General features: G+C 48.9%; 2 protein-coding genes across 3 annotated transcripts in view; both read right to left on the bottom strand.

Annotated features, from left to right (window-relative positions):
• The window catches only part of PHLPP2 (PH domain and leucine rich repeat protein phosphatase 2), a 43,111-nt gene extending 37,650 nt beyond the window's left edge, over positions 1–5,461 (bottom strand). The window contains exon 1 of the mRNA XM_040329568.1: positions 5,335–5,461. Coding sequence (XP_040185502.1) covers positions 5,335–5,439 — 105 coding nt within the window. The 5' untranslated portion in view covers positions 5,440–5,461. The remainder of the gene's footprint in view (positions 1–5,334) is intronic.
• A 9,380-nt stretch (positions 5,462–14,841) lies between these two features.
• The window catches only part of AP1G1 (adaptor related protein complex 1 subunit gamma 1), a 65,101-nt gene continuing 55,871 nt past the window's right edge, over positions 14,842–24,071 (bottom strand). For both annotated transcript variants that reach the window (XM_040329566.1, XM_040329567.1), the window contains 4 exons: positions 19,385–19,471; positions 18,722–18,882; positions 16,933–17,031; positions 14,842–15,510 (listed from right to left, as the gene is read on the bottom strand). In XM_040329566.1, the coding sequence (XP_040185500.1) occupies positions 15,409–15,510; positions 16,933–17,031; positions 18,722–18,882; positions 19,385–19,471 (449 nt within the window). In that variant the 3' untranslated portion in view covers positions 14,842–15,408. The remainder of the gene's footprint in view (positions 15,511–16,932; positions 17,032–18,721; positions 18,883–19,384; positions 19,472–24,071) is intronic.

Below are 24,071 nucleotides of genomic sequence, written 5' to 3'. Positions count from 1 at the left end.
CATCAGGATCCCCCACCAGAGGAGCCCCATTCATCAGGGTCCCCCTACCAGAGGAGCTCCATTCATCAGGGTCCCCCACCAGAGGAGCCCCATTCATCAGGGTCCCCCTACTAGAGGAGCCCCATTCATCAGGATCCCCCACCAGAGGAGCCCCATTCATCAGGATCCCCCAATAGAGGAACCCCATTCATCAGGATCCCCCAATAGAGGAGCCCCATTCATCAGGATCCCCCACCAGAGGAGCCCCATTCATCAGGGTCCCCCCACCAGAGGAGCTCCATTCATCAGGGTCCCCCACCAGAGGAGCCCCATTCATCAGGGTCCCCCCACCAGAGGAGCCCCATTCATCAGGATCCCCCAATAGAGGAGCCCCATTCATCAGGGTCCCCCCACCAGAGGAGCCCCATTCATCAGGATCCCCCCACCAGAGGAGCCCCATTCATCAGGATCCCCCAATAGAGGAGCCCCATTCATCAGGATCCCCCACCAGAGGAGCCCCATTCATCAGGGTCCCCCCACCAGAGGAGCCCCATTCATCAGGGTCCCCCTACTAGAGGAGCCCCATTCATCAGGATCCCCCACCAGAGGAGCCCCATTCATCAGGATCCCCCAATAGAGGAGCCCCATTCATCAGGATCCCCCAATAGAGGAGCCCCATTCATCAGGGTCCCCCCACCAGAGGAGCCCCATTCATCAGGATCCCCCCACCAGAGGAGCCCCATTCATCAGGATCCCCCCACCAGAGGAGCCCCATTCATCAGGATCCCCCACCAGAGGAGCCCCATTCATCAGGGTCCCCCTACCAGAGGAGCTCCATTCATCAGGGTCCCCCTACCAGAGGAGCCCCATTCATCAGGGTCCCCCTTACTAGAGGAGCCCCATTCATCAGGATCCCCCACCAGAGGAGCCCCATTCATCAGGATCCCCCAATAGAGGAGCCCCATTCATCAGGATCCCCCAATAGAGGAGCCCCATTCATCAGGATCCCCCAATAGAGGAGCACCATTCATCAGGGTCCCCCTACCCGAGGAGCTCCATTCATCAGGGTCCCCCTACAAGAGGAGCCCCATTCATCAGGATCCCCCACCAGAGGAGCCCCATTCATCAGGGTCCCCCACCAGAGGAGCCCCATTCATCAGGGTCCCCCACCAGAGGAGCCCCATTCATTAGGGTCCCCCTACTAGAGAAAACCCATTCATCAGGGTCCCCCTACCAGAGGAGCCCCATTCATCAGGGTCCCCCTACCAGAGGAGCCCCATTCATCAGGATCCCCCACCAGAGGAGCCCCATTCATCAGGATCCCCCACTAGAGGAGCCCCATTCATCAGGATCCCCCACTAGAGAAAACCCATTCATCAGGATCCCCCACCAGAGGAGCCCCATTCATCAGGATCCCCCAATAGAGGAGCCCCATTCATCAGGATCCCCCAATAGAGGAGCCCCATTCATCAGGGTCCCCCTACCAGAGGAGCTCCATTCATCAGGGTCCCCCACCAGAGGAGCCCCATTCATCAGGGTCCCCCTACTAGAGGAGCCCCATTCATCAGGGTCCCCCACCAGAGGAGCCCCATTCATCAGGATCCCCCAATAGAGGAGCCCCATTCATCAGGGTCCCCCCACCAGAGGAGCCCCATTCATCAGGATCCCCCCACCAGAGGAGCCCCATTCATCAGGATCCCCCAATAGAGGAGCCCCATTCATCAGGATCCCCCACCAGAGGAGCCCCATTCATCAGGGTCCCCCCACCAGAGGAGCTCCATTCATCAGGGTCCCCCTACTAGAGGAGCCCCATTCATCAGGATCCCCCACCAGAGGAGCCCCATTCATCAGGATCCCCCAATAGAGGAGCCCCATTCATCAGGATCCCCCAATAGAGGAGCCCCATTCATCAGGGTCCCCCTACCAGAGGAGCCCCATTCATCAGGATCCCCCCACCAGAGGAGCCCCATTCATCAGGATCCCCCCACCAGAGGAGCCCCATTCATCAGGATCCCCCACCAGAGGAGCCCCATTCATCAGGGTCCCCCTACCAGAGGAGCTCCATTCATCAGGGTCCCCCTACCAGAGGAGCTCCATTCATCAGGGTCCCCCTTACTAGAGGAGCCCCATTCATCAGGATCCCCCACCAGAGGAGCCCCATTCATCAGGATCCCCCAATAGAGGAGCCCCATTCATCAGGATCCCCCAATAGAGGAGCCCCATTCATCAGGATCCCCCAATAGAGGAGCACCATTCATCAGGGTCCCCCTACCCGAGGAGCTCCATTCATCAGGGTCCCCCTACTAGAGGAGCCCCATTCATCAGGATCCCCCACCAGAGGAGCCCCATTCATCAGGGTCCCCCACCAGAGGAGCCCCATTCATCAGGGTCCCCCACCAGAGGAGCCCCATTCATTAGGGTCCCCCTACTAGAGAAAACCCATTCATCAGGGTCCCCCTACCAGAGGAGCCCCATTCATCAGGGTCCCCCTACCAGAGGAGCCCCATTCATCAGGATCCCCCACCAGAGGAGCCCCATTCATCAGGATCCCCCACTAGAGGAGCCCCATTCATCAGGATCCCCCACTAGAGAAAACCCATTCATCAGGATCCCCCACCAGAGGAGCCCCATTCATCAGGATCCCCCAATAGAGGAGCCCCATTCATCAGGATCCCCCAATAGAGGAGCCCCATTCATCAGGGTCCCCCTACCAGAGGAGCTCCATTCATCAGGGTCCCCCACCAGAGGAGCCCCATTCATCAGGGTCCCCCTACTAGAGGAGCCCCATTCATCAGGGTCCCCCACCAGAGGAGCCCCATTCATCAGGATCCCCCAATAGAGGAGCCCCATTCATCAGGATCCCCCAATAGAGGAGCCCCATTCATCAGGATCCCCCACCAGAGGAGCACCATTCATCAGGGTCCCCCCACCAGAGGAGCCCCATTCATCAGGGTCCCCCCACCAGAGGAGCCCCATTCATCAGGGTCCCCCCCACCAGAGGAGCCCCATTCATCAGGGTCCCCCACACCCCCGGGGGTCACCGTAGATCTGAGCTATCAGCCGGCTGATTACAAGATTTTAATCATTGGAAGTGTAACACTCACACCATAAAAGAGAAACAACGGGAGCTTATCGGCCACAAAGAGTACAAAGGTCATCAACCAATCACAGAGCTGTCCCGGTTCAATATTCCGACAATTAGCAAATACTGCGATAAGAGAACCCGCCCGGCTCAGGACACGCCGCGTCAACGGGCACTGTACAGGCAAACTACGGGCACCCCCAGGCACTAGATTTAAAGGAATTTTACTTTACGTAGGGTTCCCACGCAACTTTTTTTATTTTATTCTGGAGTGGGGTTCCCCTTTAAGATCCAAACGAGACCCGAAGGGCCTGGTATGGATGGGGGGGGGAGGGGGCACGCCATTTTTTTATTTATTCAGCTGTCAGCAAGGAAGCCCATTGACAGCTGTTGGCTCATCGGTTGCTAAGGACTCTGCAGTCGGCTTCCCGGGCCTGCTCCTTAACAACCAGCTATTCACTGCGCTCTGATTGGGCGAAGCTTTGCCCAATCACGGCTTAGTATGCACTGTGCAGCGCGCAGCGCATTGCAGGGTGATCGGTGAGGCGAACACCCACCGAAAGCGCCCTGCAAATTCGGGGGTGTTCGCAGAACAGGCGATTGTTCGGGCTGAACTTTTGCTCGGATTTCTGCCAGTCACGGGCTAAGTCACGCCCCTTCAGCCGGTGTCATAGAATAAGAGGGAGGGGAAGCCTCCATTAAACTACATGTAATATCCCGATATATACAGGTATATTACAGGTATATACAGGTACATTACAGTGTCTATGACAGAGCTGGAGCCTCCACTACAAATAACCCCGCTACACACGTACAAGCGTCTCCGGGCTCAGGAACACCTGTACACAGGTATAGGACGGGGATCTCAACACCTCTCACCTCTACAGGTGTATATAGAATAGATCCCAGTATACAGAATAGATCTCAGTATACAGGTGTATATAGAATAGATCCCAGTATACAGGTGTATATAGAATAGATCTCAGTATACAGGTGTACATAGAATAGATCCCAGTATACAGGTGTATATAGAATAGATCTCAGTATACAGGTGTATATAGAATAGATCTCAGTATACAGGTGTATATAGAATAGATCCCAGTATACAGGTGTATATGGAATAGATCTCAGTATACAGAATAGATCCCAGTATACAGGTGTATATAGAATAGATCTCAGTATACAGAATAGATCCCAGTATACAGAATAGATCTCAGTATACAGGTGTATATATATAGAATAGATCTCAGTATACAGGTGTATATATAGAATAGATCTCAGTATACAGAATAGATCCCAGTATACAGAATAGATCCCAGTATACAGAATAGATCTCAGTATACAGGTGTATATAGAATAGATCTCAGTATACAGGTGTATATAGAATAGATCCCAGTATACAGGTGTATATAGAATAGATCCCAGTATACAGGTGTATATAGAATAGATCTCGGTATACAGGTGTATATAGAATAGATCTCAGTATACAGGTGTATACAGAATAGATCCCAGTATACAGGTGTACATAGAATAGATCCCAGTATACAGGTGTATATAGAATAGATCCCAGTATACAGGTGTACATAGAATAGATCCCAGTATACAGGTGTATATAGAATAGATCCCAGTATACAGGTGTATATAGAATAGATCTCGGTATACAGGTGTATATAGAATAGATCTCAGTATACAGGTGTATACAGAATAGATCCCAGTATACAGGTGTACATAGAATAGATCCCAGTATACAGGTGTATATAGAATAGATCCCAGTATACAGGTGTACATAGAATAGATCCCAGTATACAGGTGTATATAGAATAGATCTCAGTATACAGGTGTATATATAGAATAGATCTCAGTATACAGGTGTATATAGAATAGATCCCAGTATACAGGTGTATATAGAATAGATCTCAGTATACAGGTGTATATACAGAATAGATCCCAGTATACAGGTGTATATAGAATAGATCTCAGTATACAGGTGTATATAGAATAGATCCCAGTATACAGGTGTATATACAGAATAGATCCCAGTATACAGGTGTATATAGAATAGATCTCAGTATACAGGTGTATATAGAATATAAATATAGTATACAGGTGTATATAGAATAGATCCCAGTATACAGGTGTATACAGAATAGATCTTAGTATATAGAATAGATCGGTGTCTATAGAATAGATATATATAGTACATGGAGTATATTATTGGCACACATGGCCGGGTGGGTGTCGCGGACTGGCAGTGCCCGGTCTCCGGTCCTCACCTTCAGCACTCGGATGGCGGCCCCCCTGGCTCCGTTGGTCCGGTTGGGCTCAGGCCCTCCTCCTCCCTCCCCGGGGGGTCCCGGCACCGACCTCCGGCCGTCCATTTCCACGGCTCCGCTCGCTGAACGAATGACAGCAGGAGGCCGTCCCCGCCCCCCAGCCCGAGCGCAGCGACCAATGGCGAGCCGGCGAAGCCCACGCTCTGCCAATCTGCAACAAGTCTCCGCCCATCTTGCGTAGTAGCCATTCTGCAGGTACCTCTATGCCCGCGGCGGCCATGTCTGCTGAGGGCACGGCGGGTGGGCACCCTGTCAGCCTCCCTGCCCTTCGCCCGACGTCAGAGGAGCGCCGGAAGCGACCGCGACAGCTGGAGTGCCATGGGAGGGAGGCTTGGTTGTCATGTCCAGTCAGTCCTGCGACAATCATCGTCTCCTAATGTCTCCCACATTATTATTATTTTTACTCTTTCTCTCTCCCCCACCAAAAAATTAAATGACTATTTAACCCCCTTTTTTTTGTATTACTTGCCCACTTCACTCTTACATATAAAAATCATCATGTCATCATAATCATCAAAAAAAAAAACAATTTCGAAAAAAAAAAAAAATTCGAAAAAAAAACAGTAACATCAGTACAATGGCCCGGATTCAGAGAGCAATTGCGCCTGTGTAACCATAGTTACGCAGCGCAATTGCTTGCTTGCGCCGGCGTTACGAATGCTCCCGATTCAGGAACATCGTAACGCCGACTGCAGCCTAAAATCTGCGTGGCTCTTATGCCACGCAGATTTTAGGCTGCATTCTTGCGATGACCGCTAGGGGGCACTCCCATTGTGCTCAGTGTATAGTATGCAAATTGCATACTAACACCAATTCACAGTGTTGCGCGAGCCCTGCGTACGCAAGTTACGTAGTTTCCGTACGGCGTGTTTAGCGTAAGGCTGCCCCTTCTAATAGTAGGGGCAGCCAATGCTAAAGTATACCCGCCGTTCCCGCGTCGCGAAATTTGAATTTCACGTCGTTCACTTTGAAGCAAATGACGTCCTTGCGACGTCATTTGCTGCAATGCACATCGGGAAAGTTTCCCGACGGCGCATGCGCTTTACGATCGGCGCGGGAACGCGCCTAATTTAAATGATTCCCGCTCCCAGCGGGATCATTTTAATTGCGCGCGCTTACGCCGGGCAAATTTGCCGGCGCGCCCCCGCAATTTACGGAGCTACTGCTCCGTGAATCGAGGGCAGCGGCGCAAATTTGCGGGGGCGCAGGGCAAAATCTTTGCCCTGTGCCTTCGTAATTTATGCGCAAATCTTAATGAATCTGGGCCACTCTCTTTGTTGCCGGAAAGTTTGTCTGTTTGCACAGCTAACATTTGTCAGATGAAAACCGAAAGCGTTTGTCTGATGGAGCGTACACGTGGGCGGATTTTCCGCAAAAACAGGTCCGTTGGAGGTTTGTTGTCAAAGTCCGATGGTGTGTATGGGTGTTTTTAGAGGCCCGATAAAAAAACGGGACTGTCTACACATCAAAAGCTACCTGAAGGACCTTGCGATGGAAGGTGGTGTCATATGACGCCATAGCGTGCACCTGGTAGAATTTACAGAATGTGTGAACAGAAAACCAGCGGTTGTTGGTGAGAATAAAAGAGGAATGTGTCCAAACCTTGGTGAACAAACAGCAAACTACATGGGAGGCTCCCGGTGAAAATGTTTTAAGCAAAGGGTTGGGGACCAATGATTTCTGAAACGGAATATAAAAGGCCAAAGCCTGGCATTTGATGATCCTGAGGGCCAAATGCTGGTCCGGGCCCAAGTGTAGGAAGAAGAGGGTTTGTCCCACAGAGAAACTCCACTTGGAGTCATTCTTATGGCTTCCACCCTCATTCGATGATAGACCTTGCAGAAAGTAGACTTCCTGGCTTTTAGCAATGTCGGAATCGCAGATTGAGATGCCCCCGTCTCTCAAACCATGGACTTCAACAGCCATATTTCTTTTTTAACCACTTGCTTACTGGGCACATACAGGTGGTTCTCAAAAAATTAGCATATTGTGATAAAGTTCATTATTTTCTGTAATGTACTGATAAACATTAGACTTTCATATATTTTAGATTCATTACACACAACTGAAGTAGTTCAAGCCTTTTTATTGTTTTAATATTGATGATTTTGGCATACAGCTCATGAAAACCCAAAATTCCTATCTCAAAAAATTAGCATATTTCATCCGACCAATAAAAGAAAAGTGTTTTTAATAAAAAAAAAGTCAACCTTCAATTAATTATGTTCAGTTATGCACTCAATACTTAGTCGGGAATCCTTTTGCAGAAATGACTGCTTCAATGCGGCGTGGCATGGAGGCAATCAGCCTGTGGCACTGCTGAGGTGTTATGGAGGCCCAGGATGCTTCGGTAGCGGCCTTAAAGCGGGAGTTCACCCATTTGTTAAATTTTTTTTTTTCTCCCCTTAGCTTCCTGCTCGTTCGGTCTAGGGGAATCGGCTATTTGTATTAAAATATGAGCAGTACTTACCCGTTTTCGAGCTGCATCTTCTTCCGTCGCTTCCGGGTATGGGTCTTCGGGAGCGGGCGTTCCTTCTTGATTGACATTCTTCCGAGAGGCTTCCGACGATCGCATCCATCGCGTCACTCGTAGCCGAAAGAAGCCGAACGTCGGTGCGGCTCTATACTGCGCCTGCGCACCGACGTTCGGCTTCTTTCGGAAAATCGTGACGCGATGGATGCGACCGTCGGAAGCCTCTCGGAAGACTGTCAATCAAGAAGGAACGCCCATTCCCGAAGCCCATACCCGGAAGCGACGGAGAGGATGCATCTCGTAAACGGGTAAGTACTGCACATATTTTAAAACAAATAGCCGATTCCCCTAGAGAAAACGAGCAGGAAGCTAAGGGGAAAAAGTGCCCTCTAAGGGTGAACCCCCGCTTTAAGCTCATCCAGAGTGTTGGGTCTTGCGTCTCTCAACTTTCTCTTCCCAATATCCCACAGATTCTCTATGGGGTTCAGGTCAGGAGAGTTGGCAGGCCAATTGAGCACAGTAATACCATGGTCAGTAAACCATTTACCAGTGGTTTTGGCACTGTGAGCAGGTGCCAGGTCGTGCTGAAAAATGAAATCTTCATCTCCATAAAGCTTTTCAGCAGATGGAAGCATGAAGTGCTCCAAAATCCCCTGATAGCTAGCTGCATTCACCCTGCCCTTGATAAAACACAGTGGACCAACACCAGCAGCTGACATGGCACCCCAGACCATCACTGACTGTGGGTACTTGACACTGGACTTCAGGCATTTTGGCATTTCCCTCTCCCCAGTCTTCCTCCAGACTCTGGCACCTTGATTACCGAATGACATGCAAAATTTGCTTTCATCCGAAAAAAGTACTTTGGACCACTGAGCAACAGTCCAGTGTTGCTTCTCTGTAGCCCAGGTCAGGCGCTTCTGCCGCTGTTTCTGGTTCAAAAGTGGCTTGACCTGGGGAATGCGGCACCTGTAGCCCATTTCCTGTACACGGTGGCTCTGGATGTTTCTACTCCAGACTCAGTCCACTGCTTCCGCAGGTCCCCCAAGGTCTGGAATCGGTCCTTCTCCACAATCTTCCTCAGGGTCCGGTCACCTCTTCTCGTTGTGCAGCGTTTTCTGCCACACTTTTTCCTTCCCACAGACTTCCCACTGAGGTGCCTTGATACAGCACTCTGGGAACAGCCTATTCGTTCAGAAATTTATTTCTGTGTCTTACCCTCTTGCTTGAGGGTGTCAATGATGGCCTTCTGGACAGCAGTCAGGTCGGCAGTCTTACCCATGATTGCGGTTTGGAGTAATGAACCAGGCTGGGAGTTTTTAAAAGCCTCAGGAATCTTTTGCAGGTGTTTAGAGTTAATTAGTTGATTCAGATGATTAGGTTAAGAGCTCGTTTAGAGAACCTTTTCATGATATGCTAATTTTTTGAGATAGGAATTTTGGGTTTTCATGAGCTGTATGCCAAAATCATCAATATTAAAACAATAAAAAGGCTTGAACTACTTCAGTTGTGTGTAATGAATCTAAAATATATGAAAGTCTAATGTTTATCAGTACATTACAGAAAATAATGAACTTTATCACAATATGCTAATTTTTTGAGAACCACCTGTATACCCCCCTCCTGCCCAGGTGAAATTTCAGCTTCCGGCACTGCGTCGCTTTAACTAACAATTGCGCGGTCGTGCGACGTGGCTCCCAAACAAAATTGACGTCCTTTTTTCCCTACAAGTGGAGCTTTCTTTTGGTGGTATTTGATCGCCTGTGCGGTTTTTATTTTTTGCGCTATGAACAAAAAAGTGCGACAATTTTGAAAAGAAAACAATATTTTTTACTTCTTGCTATAATAAATATCCCAATTTTAAAAAAAAAAAACACATTTTTTTTCTCAGTTTAGGCCGATACGTATTCTTCTACATTTTTTTTTTTTTTTTTTTACCAAAAATTCGCAATAAGCGACTGGTTTATAGCGCTTACAAAATAGGGGACAGCATTATTATTATTATTTTTTTTTTACTAGAAATGGTGACAATCTGCGATTTTTATTGGGACTGCAACGTTATGGCGGACACATCGGACACATTTTTGGCGCCATTCACATTTATACTGCGATCAGTGCTATAAATATGCACTAATTACAGTATAAATGTGACTGGCATTGAAGGGGTTAACACTAGGGGGCGAGGAAGGGGTTAAATGTATCCCTGTATAGTGTTCTAACTGTATGTGGAGGGGGGGGGTGACTGATCTGTGTCTCTATGTACAAGAGACACAGATCGGTCTCCTCTCCAGAGACAGCACCGCTGTCTCTGTGTAAAACGGCAATGAGAGATGATCTCATATGTTTACATATGAGATCATCTCTCATTGGCCGCACAGATCGCATCGCAAACGGCCACTCTGATTGGCCGTTCGCGGCGATCTGTAATTGGCTGTGTCCAAGGGACAAAGGGGCGGACGTCAATTGACGTCCACTTGGCTTTTGGGATCCGCGCTGTAGCCGTCAATTGACGGCTAGCGGATCCCAAGTGGTTAAAGTCGGTGAACCTGAAGCAGGGTGGTGAATAACCTGGATCTTTTGGCATCTCGAAGAGCCAACAAGGAGTTTGTCAGGAGTCTTACCAGAGCGCGGAGTACTATATCTGCCTGGGCCAGTCTTGAGTAATGAGAATCATTGGAATGCCCTCATCTCTATCCTGCCAAACCGACAAGAAGCTTCAGGGGAGGAAAGGCAAAGATTAGGGCAGGGGGTCTCCAAACTTTTCAAACAAACGGCCAGTTTATTGTCCTTAGGACTTTAGGAGGGCCGGATTGTGGCCAGCGGGAGCAGAAAATGTCCCGGTCCCAGCATCGGTGAGAATAAATATGGCCTCAAGGTTGGTGGTCAGTAGGAGGAGGGAGTAGTGCTCCTTTTAGTATGAGGAATAGTATCCAGTCATTGGTAGCAGTGGAAGAAATGGTTCCCCTCGATGGTGTCAGAGGAAGGAATAGTGGCTCATAGTGGGAGGTATAGTGCCCTAAGGGCCAGATAGAGGCTAGTAAAGGGCCACAGTTTGGAGACCCCTGGATTAGGGTGTACTAATTCACCAGAGCATCCACTGCTTCCACTAGACTAGAGCAGGGGTCTCCAAACATTCTAAAGAATGGGCCAGTTTACTGTCCTTCAGGCTTTAGGGGGGCTGGACTGTGCCCACTGAGAGTAAATAATGCCAAATCTTTGATATTACAGGGGAAAATAGTTGGTGTCGTTGGGAGGAGTTGTGCCCCATCGGTGATGTCGGTGGAGGGAATAATGCTGCATCATTGGTGTCAGTGGCAGGAATTATGCCCCATTGTTAGTGTCAGTGGAAGGAATAGTGCTCCATTGTTGGTGTCAGTGGCAAAGAGTGGCACTAAAGCGCAGAAAGGTCAGTGTAGTATTTTTTTTTTTTAATTATATCTAGCATACTAATGATACTAAGGACATTTATTTTCGGGAGGTCATTTTTTTTTCTCTGTACATACCTTTATATCCTGATCTTGTCCAGGGCTTCCGGGTTCCGATGACTGCGGGACTGGGCGTTCCTGTCCTTCGGTTCGATGATTGACGGCTTGTAAAACAGGTGACCTGTCGCACAACGCGCGTCAACAGATTTCCGGAAATAGCCGAGCTGCGAGTCGGCACTATACGGCGCCTGCGCAGTCAGCTCTACACGGCGGGCGCAGGCGCCGTATAGTGCCGACTGGCAGCTCGGCTATCTCCGGGAATCTGGTGACGCGCGTTGTGCGACAGGGGACCTGTTTCACAAGCCGTCACTCATCGAACCGAAGGATAGGAACGCCCAGTCCCGCAGTCATCAGAACCCCGAGGCTGGGATAGGAACGCCCAGTCCCACAGTCATCAGAACCCTGAGGCTGGGATAGGAACGCCCAGTCCCGCAGTCATCGGAACCCTGAGGCAGGGATAGGAACGCCCAGTCCCGCAGTCATCAGAACCCTGAGGCTGGGATAGGAACGCCCAGTCCCGCAGTCATCGGAACCCTGAGGCAGGGATAGGAACGCCCAGTCCCGCAGTCATCAGAACCCTGAGGCTGGGATAGGAACGCCCAGTCCCGCAGTCATCAGAACCCTGAGGCTGGGATAGGAATGCCCAGTCCCGCAGTCATCAGAACCCTGAGGCAGGGATAGGAACGCCCAGTCCCGGAGTCATCAGAACCCTGAGGCAGGGATAGGAACGCCCAGTCCCGGAGTCATCGGAACCCTGAGGCTGGGATAGGAACGCCCAGTCCCGCAGTCATCAGAACCCTGAGGCTGGGATAGGAACGCCCAGTCCCGCAGTCATCAGAACCCTGAGGCTGGTATAGGAACGCCCAGTCCCGGAGTCATCAGAACCCTGAGGCAGGGATAGGAACGCCCAGTCCCGGAGTCATCGGAACCCTGAGGCAGGGATAGGAACGCCCAGTCCCGCAGTCATCAGAACCCTGAGGCTGGGATAGGAACGCCCAGTCCCGCAGTCATCAGAACCCTGAGGCTGGTATAGGAACGCCCAGTCCCGGAGTCATCAGAACCCTGAGGCAGGGATAGGAACGCCCAGTCCCGGAGTCATCGGAACCCTGAGGCTGGGATAGGAACGCCCAGTCCCGGAGTCATCAGAACGCGGAAGCCCTGGACAAAATCAGGATATAAAGGTAAGTATGGAGAAAAAAAAAATGGCCTGCCAAAAGTAAATGTACTTGGTATGCTGGCTCTAATGTTAAAAATTAGTTTTTAGGGTGAACCTCCACTTTAAGTGGTTGGGGGAAGAAGAGTGATCTTGTAGTCAGATCGGTGAATGGAGCGCAATATTATGGACATTTTTGTCATTTGTTGCACTGCACCAATTATTATTTTTTTATGATGAATATACTGCAGAGAAAACAGAGTTAGACAAAACTACAATAACCAAAGTCATTCTATTTTAATTTGTTTTTATTCTTTATTACTCACTTTTTCATAATTTGTTTCAACCAAAAGACGATAATACACAGCAGTCTAAGTAACCCATGAAAATGTTTACACCCTTAATGCTCCCCAATGACTTATTTTTTTTTCGTAATTTGTTTTTTTACAAGTTTTAGCTTTTACATCTCCAAAAAAAAATAAGTCTGCGGTAATCAGCAGTTTGTTATCCACCCCACTCACAGATGGAATCTAAATGTTCCTTTCAATGAGATCAGCAGGGGGCATCTTAAGAAGATTGTAACTTACTGAAAACAGCAAAAAGAGGGGGAAACAAAAAAAAAAAAAAAAAAAAAAAGTACAGAGAAAAAAAAAAAATTGATGATAATAGAGTACCAACATGTGGCAATTTAGGGGCTGCTAAGCCGGTGTCCACATTTGGATGGAGAACAGCACTAAGCAGCACTTATCCGCCCCCCCCCCCCCCCTTACGCTTGCAGCAAAGCCTTTGTTCCTAATTCACGGTTCGAGATCTTGTTTTACTTTTGCAACAAAAAAACGTTAATAAAAAGGCATGTGGGCTTTAAATACTATACAGGTTCACAGTGGAGGAGGAAGCCAGGAACTTAAATCTCTACTATACCCCCCCACCACCCAATACACCGGAGCTGCTGGCAGGTGTCCCTCATTATTAAGATAATAATTTCATTTGGGACATGAAGCGATTTAAAGGGTCAGTGCAATCCAAAGCTGACATTTCCACTTGGGGGGGGGGGGGGGGGGGGGATGGGCCGGTGGGCTGAACTGGTCTACAGCTTCTCTTCTTGGGAATCCGGTGCAGAGATTCCTGAATGGTGGATACGCCCCCTTCAAAAAAAAGGTGGCCACTTTTTCTCTCTTTCAAGTGACCGACTCCTCCCACTGCGACAGGTACAGTCATAAGGCTCCAAGGCTGCGCGGCGAAGAATTAGCAACTCCTGAAATGTCAATTTTGGCTGGACTGACTCTTTAAATGCCACTCGTTAGCGGCTACAGAAAATGTCTAAAACAAATTAAGAAATTAGCAGCTGTAACTAGAAAAAAAATAAAAATAATAATATATATAATTGGATACTGCGGTGAGTGCCGATGGCAAGTGCAGCTCAGTTCTTGAAGAAGTCACCATCTCAGTACCATACATGTCACATCTAGCATACAATCCAAGAGGTCTGGACATAACTTGCTCACGTGGAGGCCATCTATCTAGCATTGCGAATGCTTACCTGACCTATGCCATGCAATGGTTCTCCGTCAGGCACTGTGACCTGCAACACAGCCCATTGCAATAGACAGCAGTAGCATAGAGCACTTAATTTAAAAAAAAAACTCATGTCTGAACCAGGGAGGCTCGCGTCATGTCGGAACCAGGGAGGCTCGCGTCATGTCGGAACCAGGGAGGCTCGCGTCATGTCGGAACCAGGGAGGCTCGCGTCATGTCGGAACCAGGGAGGCTCGCGTCATGTCGGAACCAGGGAGGCTCGCGTCATGTCGGAACCAGGGAGGCTCGCGTCATGTCGGAACCAGGGAGGCTCGCGTCATGTCGGAACCAGGGAGGCTCGCGTCATGTCGGAACCAGGGAGGCTCGCGTCATGTCAGAACCAGGGAGGCTCGCATCATGTCTGAACCACGGAGGCTCGCATCATGTCTGAACCACGGAGGCTTGCATCATGTCTGAACCACGGAGGCTCGCATCATGTCTGAACCACGGAGGCTCGCATCATGTCTGAACCACGGAGGCTCGCATCATGTCTGAACCACGGAGGCTCGCATCATGGCTGAACCAGGGAGGCTCGCATCATGTCTGAACCACGGAGGCTCGCATCATGTCTGAACCACGGAGGCTCGCATCATGTCTGAACCACGGAGGCTCGCATTATGTCTGAACCACGGAGGCTCGCATCATGTCTGAACCACGGAGGCTCGCATCATGTCTGAACCACGGAGGCTCGCATCATGGCTGAACCAGGGAGGCTCACATCATTTCTGAACCAGGGAGGCTCACATTAAAGGCTACAGGACTAGCGTTTTCAGGACGTTTATTCAGATCTTAATCCAGGAATAAGGTGCAAGTCAATGCAGGGGGAGCAGCGGTCGTCGCTAAACCTGGGAGCTTACTATCAAACAGTATTGTAAAAACAAAGCCTCCTTTCCGCTCCGGAGAGAGAGAGTGTAAGAAGAGTCTGAAGGGCGATGAGTGTGAGTGGAAAAACATGGCTGCAGGAATGTACAGAAGGAGATGGAGGGGGGGGGGGGGGGGGGGGGGGGGAGATAAGAACACAAAAATCCCATGAGATCCGGCCAGGGAATAATCAACTCTAACTCCCGGCAAAAAAAAAAAAAAAAAGGTGAAGCCTCAAGAAAGGCCCAGCTGCGCCCTCCTGAGTGGAGGAAAAAAAAAGGAGGCAGCAGCGTCCTTGCCTTGCGCCCGCTACTTCACTCTGTCACAGAATGTCCCTCAACCTCTTGTTTTTTTTCTGCTACCCCAAAGTGCAATCATTGGCGATCCAGGGGGGGGCAGAGGCTCCAGCCCAGAGTTCCTTCATCTTGGTCGGGGGGGTGGGGGGTGAGTGTAGACACGGCGCCGTCTTATTGCCAGGACTGAGGGGGAAAGTTGCTGACTTCGGCGAGGTCCTGCATAGCTGAGCCCTTATGGTTATATGTCAACTTGATCCGCATGCGCAGTTGTTGCTGTAGAGAAGAACAAGGGGGGAAAAAAAATGGTATAAATGTTAGATAATCGTAATAAAAAATTGTAAGGCCTTTTTCTGTTCAAGCAAGCCAGCTATGTAAAAGACCTGGTTTAAACACTTGCCGGCCCATGAAGACTTACTGCTATAGGGCGACCGCTCTGTAGAGAACCAAACACTATATACCAGAGCATATCCCCCCCCATCCTAATATATATATATCTCTATATCTATATCTATATATATCTATATCCAATATGTTCGGGGGTTTCAAGTAATTTTCTAGCAAGAAAAAGAAAAAATACAAATTGTTACATGTAAACAAAGTGCCAGAAAAGGTGCGGTCTGGAAGGATAAAATGAAGCGATTCGAAGGAAATTAGTCCTTCATGAAACGCGTTGATCCTGTATGCCAAAACAGATGCAAGGGCACTGCATGTTTGTAGTGTGTTTTTCGTGCATTCCAGGAACGCATAGGTGTGGGGCCTAAAAGTAAGGAACATTCACATGGGTTACAGCGTACACCCGTGTATGATTAAAAAAAAAAAAAACATCTTCTAGAGCAGGGGTCTCCAAACTGTGACCAGAGGGCCAGATGCGGCTAGCCTATATCTGGCACCTTGGGGCACAATTTCTCCCACTGATATGAGGCACTATTTCTCCCACTGACTTCATCAGTGGGGCACTATAGCTTCCACCAATACCAATGATGGGATACTATTCCTCCTACTAATAGGGGGGGATACTCCTCCTCCGGCTGACCACCAACCCCGAGGCCATATTTATTCTCACCGATGATGGGCCCGTGACATTTTCTGCCCCTGCCGGCCCCATTCCGGCCCTCCTACAGTCTGAAAGACAATAAAAGTGGCCCTTTGTTTGAAAAGCTTGGAGACCCCTGTTCTAGAGTTTGCTTCAACTCCCAAGGGAGCTGCCGCTGGTGCCTTTAATCAACCCCTTCCATCATTTGCCGAGACTTGTTCACCAATCATTTTATAGGGTTGAAAATGTTTTTTATTGATATCATAAACAGCGTAACAATGATATGACTGATATATCAAGTAAAGTGACAGCGAGCGGGCCAAATGGCCATCACCTACAGCGGTGCTCCTGCCACAAATCAGCATAAAAATAGATGAATACATAGTATACTAATAATATACTAAAAATGTTAATTATTCATATAGTGCATGTTCTGTCGAGGCCAGTGTAAGGCGCCCCTGCGAGGCCCAGTGTAAGGCGCCCCTGGGAGGCCAGTGTGAGGCGCCCCTGGGAGGCCAGTGTGAGGCGCCCCTGGGAGGCCAGTGTGAGGCGCCCCTGGGAGGCCAGTGTGAGGCGCCCCTGGGAGGCCTTACTGAACACCTGGCTGGTTACAGCGACTAACGCTTCTAGTCCGAAGGCCAATCACAAGAGACTTTTCTTACCTTCTGGGGGTTCAGAACTTTGATGACCTGTGTGACACATCCAGCGCTGAAGGGTGGAACGACATTATTACTCGGGGACAGGAGCTGCAGCTGGAACGTCTGACATACAAAAGAATCGGATTAAAACACGGTTCAGCATGTGGTCATAAATGTAAAGAATTCAAGTATCTAGAATACAAAATGCAGAAACTAATAGTCAAGTCACAAATCAACATTTTGATTGATTGTCCTTTGTCTTTTAATTTTTAACTGTACAAATAAATGAGAACAATTTGAACCAGTTACTTATTCGTTAAAACCTCATTAAATACAGTGAAACCTCAGATTACGAGTATAATCTGTTCCAGAAGAATGCTTGTAATCCAAAGTACTCGCATATCAAAGCGAGTTTCCCCATTGAAGTCAATGGAAACGAAAATAATTTGTTCCGCATTGACTTCTATGGCAATACCGCATGTGGCCAGAGGTGTGGGGGGGGGGGGGGGGGGAGCCTCGGAAAGGCTTGGGGACAGCTCGGCTTCACTCGGAAAACCTCAGGAATGGAGTATTTCTGAACGCCTCAGAACGGCTGCAGCACCCCCGCACCTCAGGCCAAATGCAGTACTGCACACCACTGTGGCTTGAATCCTGCTTGTTTTGTGAGACAACACTCGCAAACCAATTAAAGCGGAGCTCCACTCTAAAGTGGAACTCCAGCTGATCGGAACCCTCCCCCCCTCCGGTGTCACATTTGACAACTTTCAGGGCGGAGGGGGGTGCAGATACCTGTCTAAAGATAGGTATTTGCACCCACTTCCGGTCACACAGTCTAGGGCAGGCTGCGGGCATGTCGTCACCTCCCACCCCCCCCCCCGTTGTGTTCTGGGAACACTCGGCTCACAGTACACAGTGGGAGCCAATCGGCAGGCGTAGGGAACCAGGCAGTGAAGCCGGAGCGCTTCACTTCCTGGTTCCCTCACCGAGGATGGTGGGGGGCAGCAGACTGACGAGCAATCGCTCGTCCTCTGCTGCGGACGGCGCTGGACTCCAGGACAGGTAAGTGTCCTAATATTAAAAGTCAGCAAATGCAGTATTTGTAGCTGCTGGCTTTTAATATTTTTTTTTCAGCGCATATCCGCTTTAAGGATTTTAAAAAAAGTAAAGCGCTCGTATTGTGAAACGCTCGTTAACTGCGTTGCTCACAAGCCGAGGTTTTACTGTAAATGTAAACACCAAGAAGATGCTAACAGAGAAGAAGAGCAAAGAGATGACATCATCAGCCTCTTTCTGCTCCCTATTCAATCAGTAGACCGTATAGTCACCTATCAGATGGGCGAGAACCATCAACGTAATTACAAGAGGGGAGAGGCGTCTACATGGAGCACATTATTAAAGTGTACACATAGCCCAAACCTCAAATACCTGAGTTTTGGATAGAGTAATGGAAGGATTGGAACTATGAAAATTCTGGACCGAAACTTCAGGATGCACTTAATTAAAATGGACAGAGGGAAAAAAAAAAAAAAAAAAAACACGCCACCCCATTAAAAAACGCACTGTAAACAGAGCAAAATCGCATATGCGTTTTTACAGTGTTTCAGTGCCCATTTCCGGCACCTTTTTTTCTATTGCCACCAACACCAATGACCTTTTTTGGCAGAGAATTTTCAGCTGGCCGAGATTATATATATAAAATCGGTGCGTCCCTTAATATTAGAACCCCTTCCAATTTTTCACGTCTGTGTCCCCTCCCCCCCTTGGAAAAGTCATCCTCTCCATCTAATCCAGTGATCGCTGTAGCATAACATACCTTTGGTACTGCTGCTTGGAACACATAGTCTGTCATCTCGCTGTCTGTGCTGTTGAACGCCTGAGTTGTAATCACGGTCACGCTGGCATTTGTGCTGGACCTCTCAAAGGTGAAGTCTATTTTCAGGCCGTTCTTATTGTAAGCAATGATGGGCGGTATACCTGCAGGAAGACAGACAAACCATTGGCTTCAGATTCCCTCTGCCGCAAACTGCAGACATCCTGCATCAGCAAATGAAAATGCCCAAAGACCGGCACAGCAAAGACGATGCCGAAAAACAGAACTGGTTGAAAAAAAAAAAAAAAAAAAAAAAAAAAAAAAAAATTGATAGGGGTTGTTAGGCCCCTTTCACATTGAGGCGTTTTTCACGCGGTTCAGCGCTAAAAATAGCACTGCTATACCGCCTGAAAAAATAGTGCCCTGCAGGCGTCAATGTGAAAGCCCAAAGGCTTTCACACTGAAGCGGTGCGCTAGCAGGAGCGCTCCAAAAGTCCTGCTAGCCGTTGATAAGGACATCTTTATCGGTCCATATATATTTTTGTTCAATATATGACAGTGCATGTTTAGAAAACATTTATTGTACCTACAGGTAAGTTTTATCATGGAGGTACAAGTCATTTTTTCCTGCTTTAATATCCCCTTAAAAAGAAACAGTAAACCGACCTGAAATATCATTAAATAGAGGCTGCACAGAAAGGCCATCCAGCAGGAGATGGGGTGCGGACATCTGGGGGACCGGCGCTGGTGGGGCTACAAAGACAAAAGATAAAAAAAGAGATTTTTAATACAGCTTACCTGTAAAATCTTTTTCTTGGAGTACATCACGGGACACAGAGCGGCATTCATTACTATGTGGGTTATATGGAGTACCTTCAGGTGATGGACACTGGCAATCTCAAACAGGAAATGCCCCTCCCTATATAACCCCCTCCCATAGGAGGAGTACCTCAGTTTTGTAGCAAGCAGTATGCCTCCCAAAATGGTCCCCAAAAGAGGGGTGGGAGCTCTGTGTCCCGTGATGTACTCCAAGAAAAGGATTTTACAGGTAAGCTGTATTAAAAATCTCTTTTTCTTTATCGTTACATCACGGGACACAGAGCGGCATTCATTACTATATGGGATGTCCCAAAGCAATGCTTACAATGAGGGGAGGGAGAACATCTCCAAGACAAAAGGATTTAATTTAGAGGTATACTCAAATCATAATACATCCAACTTAGTTGAGAAAAATAATTTTAAATTTTAAATTTAACTCAAAAAAAGGGGAGCCCCCGGAATCCGAGGGTCTCAAACTGCAGCCTGCAGCACTGCCTGCCCGAAGGCAGTATCAGTATTCCTTCTTACGTCCAACTGGTAGAATTTTGTAAACGTGTGGACAGAAGACCAGGTTGCCGCCTTGCAAACTTGAGCCATAGAGATCTGGTGGTGTGCTGCCCAGGAGGCGCCCATGGCCCTAGTAGAATGAGCCCTTAATGATACTGGAGGAGGCAACCCTTTCAAGCCGTAGGCCTGAGTGATTAATTGCTTAATCCACCTAGAGATGGTGGACTTTGCAGCTGCCTGCCCCTTCTTGGGCCCATCCGGTAAAATGAACAGCACATCTGTCTTCCGGATCTTCTTCGTAGCTTTAAGATAGGCCTTCATGGCCCTGACAATATCCAAGGTATGCAGCAACCCTTCCTTTCTGGAAGTAGGTTTAGGAAAGAAGGATGGTAATACCAAATCCTGGTTCAAATGAAAACTGGATATAACCTTCGGTAGGAAGGAAGGATGAGGGCGGAGAACGACCCTGTCCTTATGAAAAATAAGATAAGGTTCCTTACAGGATAAGGCCGCCAGTTCCGATACTCTTCTGGCGGAAACTATGGCGACCAAAAATACTAACTTCCTTGTCAGTAAAACCAAAGGAATTTCAGCCAACGGCTCAAACGGTTGTTTCTGTAAACTTGACAGTACAAGATTTAAATCCCACGGACAAAGCGGGGATTTAACTGGAGGTTTAATACGCAAGACCCCTTGAAGGAAGGTCTTAACCAGCGAGTGGGTGGCCAGCGGCCGCTGAACCCACACTGACAGAGCAGAAATCTGTCCTTTGATTGTGCTTAATGCCAATCCTTTATCCACTCCTAGCTGGAGAAAACTTAAAACTCTATCGATGGTGAATTTGCGAGGAAGCCATAGCTTGGACTCACACCAGCCTACATAGGCCTTCCAGACCCTGTGATAAATCACCCTAGAGACCGGTTTCCTGGCTCTGATTAGGGTAGAGATTACTTTCTGAGACAGACCTCTACCCCTGAGAATCAGGGATTCAGCTTCCAGGCCGTCAAATTTAGATGCCGTAAGGCAGGGTGGAGGATCGGACCTTGCGATAGCAGGTCTGGCCTTAGAGACAGAGTCCAAGGGTCTCCCACTACCATCTTTAGGATTAGTGAGTACCATGCCCTTCTGGGCCATGCTGGAGCTACCAGGATAACTGGTATGTGCTCCACCCGGATCCTGCGCAGCAGGCGGGGTAGTAACTGGAGCGGTGGAAACGCATAAAGAAGTTTGAACTGATGCCAAGGGCAAACCAGCGCATCGGTTCCGCAGGCCATCGGATCCCTTGAGCGGGACATGAACCTGTCTAGCTTCTTGTTGAGTCTCGATGCCATGATATCCACGTCCGGCACTCCCCATTTTTGGCAGAGTGCTTGAAAGACTTGTGGATGCAGAGACCATTCCCCCGGCAATAGAGTCTGGCGGCTTAAGAAGTCCGCCTGAAAGTTGTCCACTCCTGGAATGAATATTGCCGATATGCAGGGCACATGAGCCTCTGCCCATAGGAGAATCAAGCTCACCTCTCTCTGAGCGGCTTGACTCCTGGTTCCCCCTTGGCGATTTATGTATGCCACGGCCGTGGCATTGTCTGATTGAATTCTCACCGGGAACCCCTGCAATTTTGACGTCCAAGCCCTGAGGGCTAGTCGAGCAGCTCTGAGCTCCAAGATGTTGATGGGCAACTGCTTCTCTGGCTTTGCCCAAGTACCTTGGCGAGTGCAACCATCCAAAATTGCTCCCCAGCCCGTCAGGCTGGCGTCTGTGGTCACTATCTTCCAAGCCACTGGGCTGAAAGACTTCCCCTTCAGTAGATTCTGAGGGTCTAACCACCAACACAGACTTTGTCGGACTCTTGATGAGAGCGGCAACGGGATATCCAAGGCCTGTGGCCTTCTGCTCCATGCTGACAGGATGGCTGCCTGCAGGATGCGAGTGTGGCTCTGGGAGTATGGTACCGCCTCGAATGTGGCCACCATCTTGCCTAGTAACCTCATACTTAGGCGAATAGTCGGTTCCTTCTTGCTTAGAACCAGTAGGATTAATTCCTTGATGGCTTTGACCTTCCTCAGAGGTAGGAACACTCTTTGTTGTTCTGTGTCTAATCTCATGCCGAGATATTCCAACTGCCTTGTGGGCAGGAAAGCTGACTTTTCTCGATTTAGGACCCAGCCGAACCTCTCGAGGTATTGGACCGTGAGGGCCACTGCTCGCTCCAAGCCGGGAGACGAGTGATCTATGACTAGGAGGTCGTCCAGGTATGCTAGGATCGTGACCCCTTGGATCCTTAGCTTGGCTAGGATTGGAGCTAGGACCTTCGTGAACACCCGGGGGGCCGTAGCCAACCCGAAGGGAAGCGCCACGAATTGGAAATGACGCGAAGCCACCATGAAGCGTAGATATCTTTGATGTGGCTGATAAATTGGAACATGAAGGTAGGCATCCTTTATGTCTATGGACGCCATGAAGTCGTCCTTTTGGAGTGTGGCAGCTGCTGACCGCACGGATTCCATCCGAAATGAGCGGACCTTTAGGTATGCATTTACCATCTTTAGGTCCAAAATTGGCCTGACATCTCCATTGGACTTTGGGATGATGAATAGGTTGGAGTAGAAACCCAGCCCCTGTTCCAGGACTGGTACCTCTACTATTACTTCCTGGGAAAGTAGATGATTTAATGCCGATCTTAATGCGGCTCCCTTCTCCGGATCGTTTGGAATCCTCGACTCCTGGAAATGAGGAGGAGGAAACTTTAGGAAATCTAATTTGTAGCCCGTGGCCACGGAAGACCGTACCCACTCGTCGGGAATGCTGGCTTCCCAAATCTCTGAAAAGAGTCGCAGCCTTCCCCCCACCTTCGTGGGTGGGGGCGCCCCTTCATAAGGTCGGCTTGGGGGCTGGTTTTGCTGGTTTGCGAAACCACTGCTTTCTGCCTCTAGCAGCCTGTCCTTGTGACTTGCTGTTGAAGCCGAAGTTTGCTTTCGCAGGAGGCCGTCGATACTGTTTGGCATTAGAGGGCCCCTGCCCAGGGGAGTACTGTCGTTTAAACGCAGGCCCCTGAAACTTCTTCTTAGTTGGCAAGAGAGTACTCTTGCCATTTGAAATGGTCTGAATGTATTTGTCTAGGTCTTCTCCGAAGAGTCGTCCTCCATGGAAGGGGAACCCTACCAGGAGCTTCTTGCATGGGGGCTCAGCCTCCCAGCTTTTTAACCATAAGAGTCTTCTCATATGGACAAGGAATAACGATAAACGTGACGCTTGCTGGATAGAATCCTTAATTGCGTCTACCGTAAAACATATGGCCTTAGGGACATCCGAAAATTCTTCTGCCTGCTGGGCAGGAATAAGTTTAAGCATCTGCTTAATTTGATCCGATAATGCTTGAGCAACCCCAATCGCAGCCACAGCTGGCTGTACTACTGCCCCTGCAGTAGTGAAGGAGTTCTTAAGTAGTGCTTCCAAGCGTTTATCAACTGGATCCTTGAACACCTGTATGTTTTCTACAGGGCATGTTAACGATTTGTTAATACATGAGATGGCTGCGTCCACTGCAGGAGTAGCCCATTTTTTGGAAAATTTATCTTCCATAGGATATAGGGCAGCAAATCTTTTAGGTGGTAAGAAGATTTTATCTGGCTTGTTCCAATCTTGGAACAAAACTCCCTCTAGTAGAGGATGGATCGGAAACACAGCATTGCTTTGAGGCGCCCTCAGTGAGCCCAAAGCTGAAACCGTCGATACCTGGAGATCTGGTACTGGCAAGTGAAATGCATTATGGACTAAGTCCGTTAAGGCTTGAATCCACCAGCTCTCCCCCTGGGAGACTGCTCCAGACTCCTCTATATCCGGATCTTTGATCCCTGAACCTACTTGGTCCTTGTCCAAGAGGTCGTCCAATTCCCCTGAGGAAAGGACCTCCTCTTCTGAGGGTCCGCGCTCGGGCGACGGAGATCTAATCCGTTTACTGCCCCGCATAGCTGTGGCTATCATTTTTCCCATTCTTTTCTCCATCTCTTTTAAAGAGGTGAGTAAT

The sequence above is a fragment of the Rana temporaria genome, chromosome 11 (genome assembly GCF_905171775.1).
Source record: "Rana temporaria chromosome 11, aRanTem1.1, whole genome shotgun sequence".
Lineage (NCBI taxonomy): Eukaryota > Metazoa > Chordata > Amphibia > Anura > Ranidae > Rana > Rana temporaria.
Note: the sequence above shows the minus strand (reverse complement) of the source record. Positions and strands in the feature narration are given on the sequence as shown.